This window comes from Hylaeus anthracinus, unplaced genomic scaffold, assembly GCF_026225885.1.
Source record: "Hylaeus anthracinus isolate JK02 unplaced genomic scaffold, UHH_iyHylAnth1.0_haploid 3, whole genome shotgun sequence".
NCBI lineage: Eukaryota > Metazoa > Arthropoda > Insecta > Hymenoptera > Colletidae > Hylaeus > Hylaeus anthracinus.
Window position 1 is genome coordinate 13,170,469 of NW_026535284.1, and position 17,104 is coordinate 13,187,572.

General features: G+C 46.4%; 1 protein-coding gene across 6 annotated transcripts in view; it reads left to right on the forward strand.

Moving 5' to 3' along the window:
• Window positions 1-17,104, forward strand: part of LOC128894095 (uncharacterized) — a 173,438-nt gene that overhangs the window by 113,412 nt on the left and 42,922 nt on the right. For all 6 annotated transcript variants that reach the window (XM_054155556.1, XM_054155555.1, XM_054155559.1 and 3 more), the window contains 3 exons: window positions 3,537-3,727; window positions 5,480-5,669; window positions 16,485-17,093. In XM_054155556.1, coding sequence (XP_054011531.1) covers window positions 3,537-3,727; window positions 5,480-5,669; window positions 16,485-17,093 — 990 coding nt within the window. The remainder of the gene's footprint in view (window positions 1-3,536; window positions 3,728-5,479; window positions 5,670-16,484; window positions 17,094-17,104) is intronic.

Sequence of the window (17,104 nt, forward strand, 5' to 3'; positions counted from 1 at the left end):
GAGGGTGGATGAGTCCAAGCATGGTTTGCAAGAGTTGCAAGAGTTCCACAGTTTTTAGCACAACTTAATATTGTTCGTTATAACTGGAGCTCTCCTGCTCTTAGACCTAAAATGTCAATCACCACCTGAATCTCTCTTATTTTATTTTTTTATTAATCAAACCTGAAGCACCAGTATCCGGATACAAGTCCTACATCATGCCTGTTCGTTAGGAACCCTGTTTCTCCGTCGAAATTCATCGAACCCTCAACAACCAAGCTCCCGCGCCATTATTGTCTCAACACCCAAACATCTTACAACATCTCGCCTTATGCTTGGCCCCGGTTGCACCATGAAGACGCACGATCCCGGGTAATCCGCTAAGGGAAACCCTTTTGTCCGCGTTAAGACGACGCGTGTACTCTGTCGAACACGCCGAAGGAAGCCCTTTGTCGTCTGCAGCAGAAATTACCTCGAATTAATGCCGCCGGCTCTTCCGAACATCCTCCCTCGACGTTTTCCCGTCTGTCTGCTTCCTCGTTGAGCTTCCACGACACTCGCGGTAGTTTTCGAGGCATTGTGCGGGCATTGTCTGCCGCTGGCTTCCGTCGACGGGTCGCGTTATATTTTCCAAAGGGTGGGTATCGTGGTTCGAGGGACCGCCGTGGCCGACGCAACGAAATATGGGGGAATGGTTTTGACGTCCAAGTGCACGGGGCGGGGAGCTGAGATTGGCTGATGGAATTCACGATAGCAGGGAACAATTTTAAGAAAGGAAGCCTCCCTTTGCGAGGTAGGGAACGTCAATCGTTTTGTAAATTAACCCTCTGTCAGGCAGAAGAAGTCTTAGAGTTGTGGCTGGAACTATGATTTATACAAAAAATACGATATGGGGAATTGTAGGGTCCAAGACCAAAGAGTACTAGTTTTACCCTACTTATTTTACTCTACTCTTCCTTAGAATTTCCTCTGAATCAAAGAGTGAAAATGTAATTAAAAGCTTGACTCTAAATAAATCCAGCTTTCTGACCCCAGCAAGTAAATAAGCAATCGATGGGCGACGGGGGAAATTTCAACTTTAATTGTCATTAGTGGCGTTCGTTGAACGACGACCGGGGAGAGGGTCGTGCGGCAGTCGCACGAGAACAGTCTTTATAGTTTTAATAGAACCCCCGACTGAATGCGGTTCGTTATCTCCGTAATTGCGAGCCAGCGTTGACCCAAAACTTTGAACGGTCATTCGCGTTCGCGCTCCACGATTCTTACTTTTCTCCGGCGTACACAATGCTCGCGTGGCCCTGGAAAAGTAGTCCACGATCGAACGGGGCCCCGAAACAAAACGTTTAGAACGGATGATGGCTGAAATCGCGAAAAATAAGGAGAATCCATCTTCAGAACACCGGATACAAGTTCAAATTCCTCTGTAGCACCTTCATCTTTATTTTATTACAAAACACTAACGATCCATAGGAAGTCGTGGTTCGATTAGGCGAAGGAGTTCGTTCGCTCCACGTTGATTCGATAACTCTTCCCTTTTTGTATGCACGCTTCTCGATCCGCCTCGAATCAACCCTGCTTCCCTTTGTTTTTGTCCGAGGCCAGTTCCATCTTGTCCTCCGCTCGGAGACGCGTTTTCTGGCGTTTAATTATTTCCACCCCGCTCCCCTCTCGGCACGTCCTGCGGCTTTTTGCGCGGAGTGGCGCGACGCTGGCCCCTTCGACGACAAAGTGCACCCAGGGAAGACAATACTGGCGCGATTCGAACTTCGTGTGCTTTGCTATACTCGGCATGGTGGCCCTCTTCTTGCGCTAAATCCTAACCCCCTCGTCAGGGACGTCTTTGTCTTCGATTTCGCTGTTCAGGTTACATCCGAGGGTTGCATTGACTCTCTTCCTCCAGGGAGGTGGCGAACTCTCGAAAAGGGTTCATATTTTATTTCGGATTGCAGTGACATGGATTTCGTTGGGGTTGAGGGGTTAAAACAGTATTCTCTCTGAGGGCTTTGATTATTTACTCCTTGGAAAATTAGGGCTGGAGGAATATATTTTTTTTTTTTTATTTTGAAGCATCATTGTAAAGTAAAGGAGAGAAGGTTGCATGCCTAAGGGATCGTCTACCATATCTATTTAATTATAAAATACATCGTTACTCATTTAATACTCGATGTAACTAAAGCATTCATATCTCTGAGTTTTATCGTCAGGTATTCACATTTTTGAAGTAGAATCCAGTGCGATCCAGTTAACGTAAAAAAGAATTTGAAGTCATAGAATAAGACGCATTTAGACCTCGCAATGGAGGTACCAAGAGGGAGTAAATCTTTGAAAAGTCACGGTGAAACGTGTCAAATAAAGCGAACTGGTAAAGATCCCTGGGAGTCGTTTCCCAGAACGACCTCCTGAATCGTTCCCTCGAAGTTGTAAATTCGATTCGCCTCACCCTCCGAGGGTGAATCTTACAGAGTCGGTGGCTTTGCCTCCGTCGCGACTAATTTCGATGAGACGATCGAATCCACCCCTCGGGGGCGTTTCTTGGGAAATATAAAACACGATGCAACGTAAGAATAATTATTATGACACTGTAGAAAAGTATGATTACTTAATAGCTACAAAATTCGATATAAATACGTCCCCTCTGTTTATCAAAATCTTGACCTTACAGCGTCGGTTTGAAAAATAAATTAATCGCCAGTCTCGGTTTGCCTCGGTTACGATCGACTCATCCTCGATCGCGTAGTCGCTGCGTGGGGTTAGAATCGAAAGCAGATGAGCGCAATCGGTACCGCGGTAGCCTTTCTCTTACTCGCGGCGTGATCACCGACGTGACCGGATCGTCCCGCGATAGTACGACGCGAACAAAACCGTAAAGGTGAGAAACGAGTTCGGAGCAACGCATGCCAGGGGCCACTCGTGCTATTATCGTCCATTCACTCCGCCTAACGAATTCGTTTCTCGATAAGAGCTCGACGCAAACGTGACTCGCAGAATATTAACAAGCAGCGCCGTTCTGGACTGTTCCTCAACTTCGAGGCCGCAACTCGCAGGTTCCTGATCTCGAGAGAGGAAAGGTTAGAATAGGATTAATTTATAGGGTTATTAATTAAAGCACCTCGGTCGTTAATGACCACTCGGTCAACGACTAGCCAACGGTCAATGGGACGACGAGTGGAGCGCGCTCGAAGGCGCCAAACCATTTGTCTTCCGCTTTCGAGGGGGATATTTCACTCCCGCGTTTCCGATATTTCCAATAAAGAGCGAAGAAAGCCTCGTCCAGGGTGAAAAACAACAAATCGACGATCGCGCGACCGAAGGTCTCGCTGTTTGGCTCGGGAGCGCTCTATTTAAAGGGAGAAGGCTGACGTCTGAGGAAAATAAATTTTCACGGACGTTTATTCGCCGGTGAACACGGCCGCGGGAAACGGTATTTCCGTCGCGCGAGAACGAGGAGGAAGCATGATATACCGGCGTCGTATTGAAACGACAACGCCAGGCCTCGGAACACAAGCCGAGCAGTTCGAGGGACCCACTAAAGCGGCTTTTCTCTTCTTTTGTTTCAGGAATTGGAGAGGAGTTACACCCTCTCGACCCCTGGGGGTAGCAGCCCTGTCTGTTGTCCGCCCTGCAGCCCGCCACCCGCGCCTGCTGCATACATATCGAGCGCACGTGCGTCCTCGCGGAGACTCGGCGCCGGAAGTAGCATCGGAGGACCGCCGTCCCCGGAAAGGGATCCCTTGGGAAGACTGTTAAGGTCAGTTCGATCATCGTCCTTTTAAAACGGTGTCGTTCGTCTACGGAGTGTACAATCTGTGGCCTTTCGAGACGTTCTAGGCGATCTTATTGTATATTCTATCTGGTAGGGTCGCTTAGTTTGCGAGCGATAGCAAAGTATGACGTTTGCGAACGTATGATAAGAGTAGCGAGGAATCTTTTACAGAATCGATTCTCTGTCTAGGAAGGGATCGAAAAATTCACTATCACGTTCGCTCCAAGTCGTTATACACAGTTCGATAAGCAAGCCTCTTATGTCAAAATGGAGGACCTTCCTATTCGTATTTGCACGAGAAATTGATCCTGCCGGTTTAGTATTCTTTTAAATAGAAACCTAGCTGCAATTATTGTTATACTACTTGCTATTGAATACATAGAAAACTGTTAGCAATTCTATCATTTTTATGAATATACAAACTAAGTCTACACGAGTATATGGACATCCGTCTTCGATACTATTCTTCATCGTTACGAACAAAATTTATGTCCTCTCCAAGAGTTCCTGTATTTGTTCCATCCAATTGGCCCGGTCAGTAAAGATAAACAAGTCCCCGTAATCACGAGGAAATGCGCGTATCCGCGTCCTGAGCAGACGCAGGTCATAAAACCAGTACGCCTGGTCCTTCGGAGGCAATCGTCCGGAAGCCGTAAAGCTCTCAGCACTACCCATCCACGTCCGATCCTTTCCACGCTTGATCACCTTCCTACGGGTTCCCCGGCTCGAAGATCATCAATCTTGGCGCGGCACCGCGTGTACAACGAATGCATCATTCACCGTGAAACTGCCACTTAGAGCGGCTACGGTTTCGTCGCTTGGGAAATTAACCAGTCACTCGATAAGCGAGCCACTTCAGGGAGGAACGTGGCCGCGTATAACTCGGATTAATTGGAATTTTACCGACGCGTTGTAAAAAAGTTGAACGTGGCAGGCTTTTAAAAGCGTTCGAGAGCGGTAGGCGAGTAGGCGTCGGGCGTCGTCGGGCCGATTAACTCGCGATTTAGTAATTCGCTGGAAAATGGATCCTGCAGGATTTATCGTCGAGGGAAACTCCAAGGCAGGGAACGTCGGATGGGTTAAAAATTTTATTAAACGAGAGAACCGTGCAGGAAAAGATTCAACGATGAGGTTCCTTCCGGGAATACGTAGATAACTGAGTGCTGCTCGACGTTGAGATGAATGCAATTCCCTTTGTCTGAACGTATATATCTAGTTCGGTTCCCTTTCTGGTCGAATCTCGACGCGAGGCCGTCGAGATTCGTTCTTTACGGCCTCTGTCAGATGTCTGCTATTGTTAACCCAGTTTTTCAACAGCTGTGAGTGTTAGCTACTATATCTACTTTCTGTTAGTCTATTTATTAATTAGTTTGAATTGTGTACATTTGGACAGAGCTTTGCTATGAACTGAAGTTTTTTTATTGATAAGATATTCGATTTTAAGGGAATTTTTATTATAACAGTACTCGGTTAACCACTCCCAAGACAGACCAAACCTAGACAAATTAAAATAATTAGACTCCTCCTAAAATGAAAACTTCATCCATCGTCCAATAATTTCCTGAAAATCTCTCCCGATTCCTATCTCACGACGAGTACCACGTTCGCAATGTACTTGTCAGGTAAACATTCCGAAGGAACACGTTGCAATCGCTCGCATAATTGAGAAAATTCGCGAAGGAATTCCGTGCGGCCGACGTCGCCTCGGTTAAACTCGGAACTACTTGCTGCTTTCAGATTCCTGAAGACCTTCTACAGGGAGCTCGGCACTCGCGATCCACCCCATTTGCCGGCGTGGGCGTCGCCGCTTCCACTCGGCACCCTTTGTCCAGCGCACTTCCAGCCGCACCTGCAGCTGCTCCACAAAGGCGAGCAGGAACACAGACTCGAGAACATCAAGCTCGACCAGATCTTCGCCCCTGTCAGGGTGAGTGTCATAAATCATCCCTTGGAAACTACTTCGTCTCCTCGCGGCGTGGCGCACCAGCCGTTGACGCTCGCTCGTAAAACTTCCTTGCTGCGACTAGTTTGCGCGGCTGTCGCTGCAACGGACATTCCGGAAAACGAACCGTTGGGAGGGATGGAGGAGAGGGGCGTGTGTGGAACCACCGAGAGAAAATTTCTGATAAGAATCCACCCCTGGTTCTTGGGGGGAAGGCGAACCTCGGCGACGGAATTCGCCACCCATAACGCGCGCGAAACTTGAGTTCTCAACTCCTGAGCCCCTGCTCTTCCTTTTCTCCTCGTTGAAAGTTTCTTTTCGCCACGGGGAATTTTTATCTGGGTGACAATCTGGATTACGGAGTTTTGGTTTAGTTGTGCCCGGGGAAAGGTAGATTTTAATAGCGGGATGACGTCCGGTGAGAAGTAGACGACACAGATTTGACTCTGCGGGCGAATGGATTTTTATTCAGGGTCTGTTATTATATTTAATCCTCTATGAACCCGTGTAACTTTCTGGTCACGTGCTAATACGTCGAGATTTTATCGAATAAGTTTAGTTTTTCCACAAGATGACGTGCACAGTCAGTCCCATGAGTACATATTCGTTCCCTCTGTTTATCGAAGAAATTTGTCCAAATTGAACGATAGGTTTGATATTTTCATATCAATTTTGCATTATAAATATATACATGCTTGAAATATTAAGCTTACCATTTAATTTAGACAAATGTGTACAACAGAGATAGAGGATGCCGATATTTATGGGATTGCATTACGATTGAGAGCACCATCAAACTATAATATCAAAGTAAACGCCTTGCAAGTTGTCTGTAGAAACTCGGCATGGTTAGACCGAAACTAGAAGAAAATAGTAAGACGCGAACACTCGTCGTGTAATCTAGAGAGCTAAGAGGATTAAAGATAGCGCAAGACCAACCACTCAACTGTCACAAAGTTTCCAGTTTCCAATCAACTCACTCGCAAATTCAAAAGTAAAAACAGCTTCTATGCAGCGAGGAAATTCGTGCTCGCGATACAAACTCGGTGCCAGCGTGTCGCAGATGCACCAAGACTGAATACTCCGAACTTCCTCTAAAGGATTTCATTTAGCATAGACAAGTACTTGGCGTCAGAGTCGATTTAGAATTCAGAAATATAATTAGACAGTTGAGAATTATAATTATTGAGAATCTTGAAAACTTGGTAGAAGTACTGGATTTGCCATTTGCAACTCTGTAAATTCAATCTTTCGTTATTGTTGATTGAGACCTAATGCACGAATGCTCAAATAACGTTTTCCGTTTGAAGAGGTAAAATGGAGTTAATGTAACGCAGGATGTAAACTAGCTGACCTGTGCTTCGTGTTTCGTGTTTATTTAGCCAGTCATCCACGCGGAAGTCCCGTTTTTAAAAATATTATCAGAAACAGCTTTCAACCACTCGACGCTCTGACTCGCGTGTACTCTGGTAGGTACATGCATATTGCATTTCCTTTGGCGAGCATCTGAAAGCTAACAAATAAAACAATGCTGAAAACTGGAAAACTAAACGAACATTTTCGCCATCGTGTTAAGTATCTTTGATCTTTCACCCCAAAGAAAACGATTATTTAACCGTAAACAAAACCGAACCGCCACAAATTGTTTTGACTTTTTTATGAATTTATAAAAAATCCTAGCGGTCGAAAAATATCGAACTCCGTGTATTTCGTTTTCCAATTAATTCCAGATAAGTGAAAAATTTATTGCGCCCCGGTGACACGAATCATTTTTTCAATTTCGAGAGTCGATCGAGTTACGTAAAATCACGAGGGAAACTTGTCCACTTTTTGAAACGCAAAACTAGTTTCATCGTTTTGTCTAATTGGGGACTCTAGTTTTAATTGACCCTGGAACACGAACCGTAGAATTAAAAAATTCTTGTACAACGTTTTATCGAGAGAACTTTAGAGTTTTATTGGAAAAATTTCCGCGGAACATAAACTGAGCGACTTGATTCGCTCGGTACAATGAAAGACCATTCGACGGTGGAATAAAAACGCACGCTCGAATTAAGCCCCTTCGCGCAGCATCCCCGCGGGAGCGATCAAAGTTGGACGAAGACGAGAGTGAAAGAATTAAAGGCAGCCCAGGGGCAAGAAGCGATCAAAAGCCGCGGAAGAATCGCGGAGAGAAAAGGGCGACGACAGTCGCTGGAACCGAGCCATAAACGAAACGCATTACCTTAATGGCGGAGCTTCGAGGCAGGAGACGAGAGGATGAACGAAAGTTGGCCACGGGAGAACCGACAGTTCCCCTCCCGAAAAAGGAAGAAAGCAGACGGAAACGAAATTGGCCAACGTCGCGAGCAATATTTTATCGGCTTCCTCGATGCCGTCCGATCGCGGTAAATTCGCCACAAGTCCTTGTTTTGAGTCCAGATTTTGGAGCGATCCGCGCAATCTGCTCGGATTGCGTCGAAGAAAGAGCAGAGGAAGAGGATATACTGCAGTCTGGGATTCTCCAGCCACCATGCATCAACTCGAACTCACTGTTTCGAGTGTTGATGTTTGTTGCGCACTAAAGATGAATTCTCCCAGAGCGAAGTCGACTAATCACGTGGAGGACGCGTTCTATGCGCTTCGCTTGTCGATACAGGGAATTCTTTAGCAATTGTACAAAGAGGTTTTCGACCATTGACCTCCTAAACGGAATTCGAGAGTCCGGCATCTGGTGGAAAATTCTCTTTCACGTGTTTGAAAAACGCGACTCGAATTCATGAAATGCATAGAGTTTCAGATTTGAATTTTACCAAGCTCGTAAAATTAATTTATGTAAATTGAGTCGTAACTTATGAAACCTCATAAATACACTTCCATTAATATTACAAGGAGCGCGATGAAATTACAATCGAATTCGTACAAATTTAATTAAATGTCGTGGAATTAAAATAAATTGAATTAAACTATACGATTTCAACAGCATCTAATTAAGCCTCGAAAATTTAATTCAACGATACGAAAATTACAAGGAATTTAATTAAGCATCACAAATGAAATTAATAGAAATTAAACCTAGTTATAAAATGCGCATAATTAAATCACGATATTTGAAAGGAATCAATCTGATGCTCAACTCTAACACGAACGATAGACATCCATGGACATCCAGAAATCAGATAACCTCTCAGCCAGAATGAACCAACCCTCCTATCGGAAGACAAACATCCCTGACCTGAATTCCTCGACCGCAATTAAGAAAACCGCCGCAGGGGGAACGAGGAACGAAATTTAAAAAATTTACTTGGAACGAGAAATGTCGAGAGTCTCGAACAACAAGGGAAGCATTTCGCAGCCGAAGACGATGGGTCCTCAGCCCTTTTTCGACGTCCTCGATAGCATCTTCGGCCGAGAGTATCGCCGCGGGTGCATAACTCTTTCGGTCCTCGAATAAAGAAGGTTTTAATCGCGGCAGAGACGATCGGGAACGTTCTCCTCTCCGAGGTTCGCGTAACGAGGCATTGTTCTGTCGTGGCGCGATAAGATGGCCGACTTCGCTTCGTTAACGTTTCTCGAAAGGGTTTTTAACCGATGGAAAACGCGACGACGCTGATAACTCGTGGAGAAACGCGCGACTGCCCCTTGTGTACAGGGGTACACTCAGAAATCGAGCTCTGGCACGACGTGCTCGTTTAATTGCTTAGGCACGTCGATCTTCTGTGCTCCTCCTCGATCGTACATTTCAATGTCCTCTTGACGAGGAGAACGTGGAATTTATTGAACTGGATGGAACCTCCCTAATGGGTTGATGCTCATCGTGGTCGCAAATGGTACTTGCACTCTTGCAGTGATCAGATCAGTACGGTAGATAATATACCGGATTGTTGGGAATATTATTATAGAGTATGTTGCATTAGAAATGTACGATATCAAGGCTGGCATGATAGAACAGATTATAATAATTTCAATCTTCACGAGCACTATTCAGACTATTCTAATATAAACAATAGCTTCCTCTGCTTCAATTAGAATATTCAGATGTTCCTATAAGCAACTCATTCTGTAGAAGCTTTCATTCTCAATCTCTCTCCCCTAATGCCAGTATCTATTGCCAACCGCGCAAACCAAAGATTTATCGAAGCCGCGATAAATCCGCTCGCCACAGAATCTCCTTATCCTCCGGGTACACGTACTCCAAACCAAGATCGAAGGATCTAGCGCGCCATCCGTTTCGATTTCTCCCTCTGACGGTCTCGCGACAAGTAACGCGAGCGAAATTTATGAGGCGCCTCGAATGTGGCCTACCTTACATCTTCGTTACATTAAATAATGGAGAGAGGTAGGGGCTCGTAAAAATTTATTTCTGGAATGCATTAGTCTGTCAAATGCTCCTGTAAAAAATGGCGGGGGCTCTTAGTACTGGAACACCCCGGGTGTCTGGAAGGAAATTCCGGAATGAATTATAAGGAGAAAGAGGAGATTAGGGGTTGGAAGAGTAAAGAATAATATAACATCAAGTTTACTTCGTTTACTAATAATTAATTTACGTATTTAGAAGTGTATGCGAGTTCACCCCTTACCTCCTCTTTTCTCAACGGGAGCATCGATGAGTCAAATCCAGAAAACAAAGTTATTTCCTTCGATAGACCAAAGAATTTTTGCATCGTACAAATACAGTGGTTAGGATCTTCCCAAGCGAAGGAATCGATGAATTTTTATAGGAAGTCCCTTTGTCGGGCGCAGGAATGTCCCTCCACCGATCCATCGTGGCGTGCAAAAATGACTTCTCGCTTTTCCTCTGTTATTTCGCTGCAATCCGGCGTCGGGCAGGTCGATAACACGGGCACGTAACGGAGCCACGAAACGCAGACAATGCGGCACGTCGCCCGGAAACGCGCGCGTCGAAAAATGAGCCTCGTAACCGTGCCATCCGGAGGCTGGGACCCGTGGAAGAGGGTGAGACACGAGACGCGTAGGTACGCTAGGATTGGGAGGGTGACGATACGCGAACGAATTCGCGTCACAGACCTCTGACGGACGTGTCGGAGAAAATAAATGAGCTCGCGCGCCGTCTTCGACGTGTCCCGCGAGCTTCTCTGGTAATATTGTGGCATAGTCGATAAAGTGTTGAGTTCGTAGCACACGTGCTCTCGAGTGGAGAAAGCAGTGGTGTCATGTTAGTAGTCTGTCGATAGTGTAGAACATTCTGTTAATACGGACTTGTCAACAGAGAGTTCTAAATTGTTAACGTAGTTTACCATTATTCTCGCAACGATTCGATCGTATATATATCCCTGTTCGCAATGTTGTAAAGAGTGTCTATAGTACAGCTAGTATGCTCAAAGGGTTAATAACAAGAGTATGGAACCAGAACGCGAGTAATCGTCGTAATGGACCAGTTATGCGGAAAATGGGGTGGCCCTGGGCTTAAGTTCTCTTGAAAATTCGACTTTTGCGCTTGAAAGGGTTTCAAGAAACGGAGGGCGCGGTTGAAGGCAGAGGCGACCCAGAGGAAGCCGAGCTGCGTTGTTCATGGGTCAACGAGCAAGCGACGAGGGAAGAATTATCGAGAAATTTGAGGCACGGTGCTGTGCAAAAAGCGCAGAATTCGCTAACTGTGCACTCGCGACGATAAGCAAGGGAGAAATGCTCGACGCGATAATGAATATTCAAGCTTCCATCGACGAGGGAACGTTCTACTCCGATCGCTTTAGATTTCATTAGGAAAATATTTTTATCGAGCTCGCTTTTTGCATATGTCCTTATTTAGTTGAAAATAGTATGTAAAATATTCCAGAGTTATCGTGCCGAGGATAATCTTTTATCCCAACAGGTGCATAGAGTCAGTTTTTCCCAGATACTTCGACAACTACGGTGTTTACTGCAAAAATGGTTAGGGATAAAAATGAAGATCAGAAAATTTTCTATGAGAAAGGTTGTAAGGTACCTTTTCGTAAATTCAACAGTTTACGCGCGACGTGAAACATTGTTCGACGAAGTAATCTTCTTATATTACGTTGGGAAAGTTTTTTAATTAAATAACGTTTTTTTTAAAGGTAACTTCCGCGTAAAAAAAAACCTCAGCTTTCCAATGAGAATAGTAATATTGTTCCACCTTCGAATATTTTTTCTGGAAGAATTAAGAATTTTCCAGCTTCGAAAAGTCCATACTTCCCGAAAAAAATATCAAAGTTAAAGCTAAAAATTCGCCACCGTCCAAAGATCGAGTTTCGATCGTTGATCGAAATTTTAATAGCTTTCCACTATCCGAAATTAAAGACTAATATTTCCTTTCGAACGCGGATAGTTTTTTACGCACGAGTTCGTTCTGTTGAATTTTTTTCGTCGAAAAAGTTCCCTCAAAAATTCAATGTTCGAAGAAATTCGATAAATTTCATCGTAGCACTATTCACGTTGGGAAACTGGGTAACAGGAAAATTTCGAAACTTGCAACGTATTTTATTTTCGAAATGTACAGCTTGGTTAAGGTACCTAACAATTTCCCAGAGCTCTCCCGAGCAATCAATTCGATAAATATATTTTTATAGAAGTGTAAGTCGATTGAATCACCCCCTTCTATATTCTATATTCGTCAGACAACGATACAGTGCAAAATTATAGGGTGTAGTACGACAGCATGTAGACCGAACCGCGACGTCTTCGACGACCCCCGGCGCTAGGTGCTTTTCCAACTCAGCGACGCACCCCCGGCGTCGAGGTTCTCGCCTCTCGCGTATTATTTCCATTTTCCCAGCTGGCGGGACGAATGCACCCACGAGTGCTCTCCGATCTGGCCAACTGGAAGCGATTTCTTTGTCTTCTGGCTCTCGTCGAGGCGCAGACACTTCCGTGAACGGCGTGCACACGAACGACGACGCCGGGCGTCCTCCCCGCGAGAGCTCACGGCTTCTTGGACGAGCTCGTCGACCGAAACGCGGACATTGTTCGATCCGCCTTTCACCTGTTGTCTCGCTCCTCGTGGAAGGAAGGGCCATTACGGGCTGTTTGGAGCTATATTTACCGACACGTAGTCGGAGACGCTGGGTAAATATGATGCATCGATACCGGGAGCCTTCCAGCCGATTTAATGGACGCACGGCGTCGATGAGATTCCATCGTTGGTTAGTTGTTCGAGGCGTCCCTTGTTTATGGATGAATGCAACTGGGATGCTTCGTAGTTGGAGGTGATGAGTATATTCAGGGACAGTGAATGCACTTCGAGTTGGAAGATGGAGGAGGATTGTTTATTTTCGTACCTCCCTTTCGCTATGGGAATTGAGAGAAACAAGAGTTCACTTCTTTTTGAGAAGAAACGTAGTCCTTTAACCAAGGACGTTTTATTTTGGTATAAAAGTAACAATTTCAGAGAGGTCTTGGGACGAATATACTCGGTACTATTTCTTTTTGGGTCACCCTTTCGTTGAGAAGAAGCCCTTACTTTTAACAATGCCTTGAGCTCTTCAACTGTTTCATGCTTGGACCAAGAATTCCTTCAACCAAGATTAGTAATTCCTTTGAACACGAAAAATCTGTCAACAATGAATTTTCCAGCCCCTCATCAATGTTTCAAGAAAGCTTTCCTTTTCTTGCAAGCATCCCTCATTTGCTCACTAAACAGGCCATTTTCGGACTAAAACGAGCTAATAAAAGAATATCTCCTCCATCCCCTCTCCGTAAAGCTCAAGAGAATGGGGTTTTCTCGAATCGACGTTCGTCTCATTGTACCCCGAGTCGCCTCAAGATTATTCGAAAGAAGGAACGGGCGCGCGTTTCCCGGGTTTCCCCCATCGAGGGCGTCTTTTATACCCAGCTCCTTTTACGACGTATTTAGTCGTAAGAAACGGATGCCATTTTCGCAAAATATTCTCCGACCACCATTGCCTTTGGAATAGGGATTCAGCGCGGTTAAGAGGGACTGGAACAAACGTTGTCGACGTTTCGCGCGAACAATGAGAGGGATCGATAGATAGATCCGCGTGTGTCGCGCTGGCGTGAATGGAGCTTATCCTATAACGAGCTTACGATCCATCGCACGGATCGTCGCCTGTGTTGCTCGCTCCATGGATTTATGTTTTGCGCGTAGAAAAGGAAAACGGCTCGCAGGTATTCGCCTACGAGGAATACTCGGGACCGTTTCCCCGAACGTTTCATCTCTATGGACTTATATTCGAATCGTCGACTTACAAAAACCCAGATTGTTCGCGTTTAACCCATCCCAGAATTCAATTCTACGCGAGGATTACACGCATTGTTAGCAGCGCCGCGCGATACGTATCGTCGTGTAATCAGTCAGCAGCGTGTTAACAGGACGAAGCATCTGATTCGGTGTAATTGAGACTGATATGGTTTGCATTGAAACGGAAACTGCCGCGGAGCCAGTACAAGGGATAGGAAAATTGGGGCAGCGTTGGCACGCACATAGAACACGCCGGGATGTCACGGCGTCGGTAGGCTGAAGCAACGGGGAATCGAGAAGTCGAGAATCCTCTGCGATTAGGGAAGAGCTTGAATAGCTCTGGCTCGAAGTCATAGGATCACTGTGATAAGGACACTTTGATTGACTGAGCCGGCTAAAGCATAGAGTCTACAGGCCTCGGAATCATAGGGTAAGCCTGCACACCTATCATTGACTCCGGGAAACCTGGGATTGCAGCCTGACTAAGTAGTGAGAGATCGAAGGCTCGAAATCATAGATTTCGGTAGCTGTCAAGGTCAGCGAAATAGCAGACTGGTAGAAGAATTAGACCGTAGGAGGTCTTAGGGAGCAGAGGTAATAGTATACCGGGGGACGAAACAGTTGTATCTGATGGGGATAGAGGGAGTGCAAGGATAAGTAATAGACCGTAAAGGGTCCAGGATCACGGCGGCAATGGATCACAGACCTAGTCTCCTGCGGTGTAGCGGAGCTCTGGGTCCACAGATCCCTTTATAATGGGGGGCTTACTCAGATTACGACTACGATAATTCTGGGTCGCTGCAAAAGTCTTGCCCGTGGATAAACATAACGTGGAATTGAATTCGTAAAATCGAGTTTCGGAATTTGGTACACCCTTGGAGTTTTGAAAATGTCTGTCTTATCAACCGAGTGCCCTACATTATCCACGTAAAGCAATCAAGGTGCACAAACACCAGCATTTCCCCGAGCACAAAAACCAGTTTTCCAAGCCGTAACGAACCCCGTGTCGATCCCCTTACGATACAAGTGATTCACCACTGTCCAAGCCTTCGAAGTAACCCATCTACTCGCAACTGGCCTGACACTAAGCCTATTTATTTTTGCAAACAAGTCCCCTACCTTGACGTAGCTCCTCGGAGAGTCTTATCCGAGAGGATCACGTACGGCCAACATCGTTAACGAGCTCGTAAGCCGCGACGGACGATCCGGCCGGTATTGGCAAACAATCGGTACGTCACGGTCGATAATCGTAATCCACGCGAGACGAGCGGAACTCGAGCCACGCGACTCTGTCCGCGTTAATCTGCTCCGTAAGCAAGACGCATCGTCGCGACGCCCCGCCGTCGTATCGCATTCGTTGCAACATAGGATCGATCGTCCGACGGTCTCTGCGGTCGTTGTGCACCGCCAAACGAAACCATTTTCTCCCAGGTTTATTGTTCGAACTTCACAGCCGACGCGTAGTAAATTTCGTCGAACAATGGACGTACGCGTGTCGGCGCACAAAGCGTTATTCGAATAAAGAGAAAGAAAGAAAACAAAAAAACAATTTCGCCGGGCACTGATTAAATCCCCGTGGATGAAAGCGAAATGGGCGGGAGAGCGCGGGCTTCCACGCGGCGTCGTTCAGCGGGGGAATTTTTCTGGCAGGTTCTTCCATTCTCGTTTCCGACCCCCGCCTCGCCTCCTTCCACTTTATTCGTTACGCGAGCCGACGAACCCGAAAATCGTGCCCGCTGTGGCAATTAAAAGTCGCGAAGTCTCGTTAGCGAAGCTCGAAAACGGTGTCGAGCGAACGAGAGGCGCGGAGATCACGGCCATCGTTTTCTAGCCGTTAATTGCCACGCATCGATTACAGCGGATACTCTAGGCGGAGTAAAAAGAGGCTTCTCGTTCTCTGGCTTGATTATTTTGTTATTCCTTAACGAATCCCGCGCGTCGTGTCCTTGGAATCCCAAGGAAAGAACGCTAGGAGGATGGTACGCTGAATTACGAGCAAGTTCCGCCGTGTACGGGAAGCTCGTTCCTCGGGGATGGACAACCAGACTAGCAATAAGAAGAAGAGTTAGCCGACTTCGTGACCAGCTTCTCGGATACTTCTCGGTTTCCTGATCCCTTGCTGGCTACCAATTAGAACTTCGTACCTCCCGTGTGAACCACTAATCCCAGTTCGACGAAACACCCGTTTCTTCCACCCCGAGATCTCACTGTTACGCTAATGTATCGGTACATCGATTTCTAATGCTCAGAGTTAACGTGGCACACTCTTGTGATAAGATAAAGCCTTGTGTTGGGAATGTAGGACACTGTGAATGAATCTAGAGGGCTATAGAGTGCACTGCATTGTCTGCAGAATGCACTACATTACCATGCATTACCGACACGATGCACTACGTTGTCAATAGAGTAGACTACATTATCAACTGAATACAGTCGAGATTATTTATCGAATACGGTCTTCCAGGTCAGAAGATCCAATGTCATCAATCCCAATTCCATTTGAAATCCAAAATACTCGTCAAAGTACATGTTACACACTAAGTCGACTCTCGAAAGTTAACCAACCCTCCATCTTCAAATAAATCCTACAATTTCCAATATTTCGTAGATTTACATACTAACCAAATCGTTTCCTCTCATTTCAGTTGAGCGATGGCACGGTGTCCGAGGCCCCACGTCGCGTGGCGGTCGAGGGCGGTCCAGGAAGCGGAAGAACGACCCTGTGCCTTCGTCTGCTCCACCAATGGGCTAGCCAGGGCGACGGTCCTGCCCTGGCCCTCATCGTTCCTCTCCGCGAGCTTCGAGGAAGCCCCGTGTTGAATTATTTGGCTCGAGAGCTCTTCCCAAGAACAGCCGCCATTGGAGACGCCGTGGCTCAAGTATGGCGCACGCTGCATCTGATGGAGGACCGCATCCTCTTCGTCCTAGACGGCTACGACGAGTGCGTGGGCGGCAGGGCGTCCCTGGGCGACGCCCTGGACCTCCTCGAAGGGCGACTTTTCCCTGATGCAAGGATTCTGGTGACTTGTTCTCCTAGCAACTCGACCGCCTTGTCGCCCCTCGTTCAGAGGAGGATCCACCTCGCTGGGCTCGAGTGGCCCCACGTGGAGAGGCTCTGCGTCGCCTATTTCATCCACAACGACATCGCTGAGAAAGCCTGCGAGTTCCTCGAGGCGCTGAACGTTCAGCCACAAACAGTTAAGCAGCTGGGTCAGCATCCCCTGGGCTGGATCATGCTTTGCTGTCTCTATCAGGTATTTAGAGA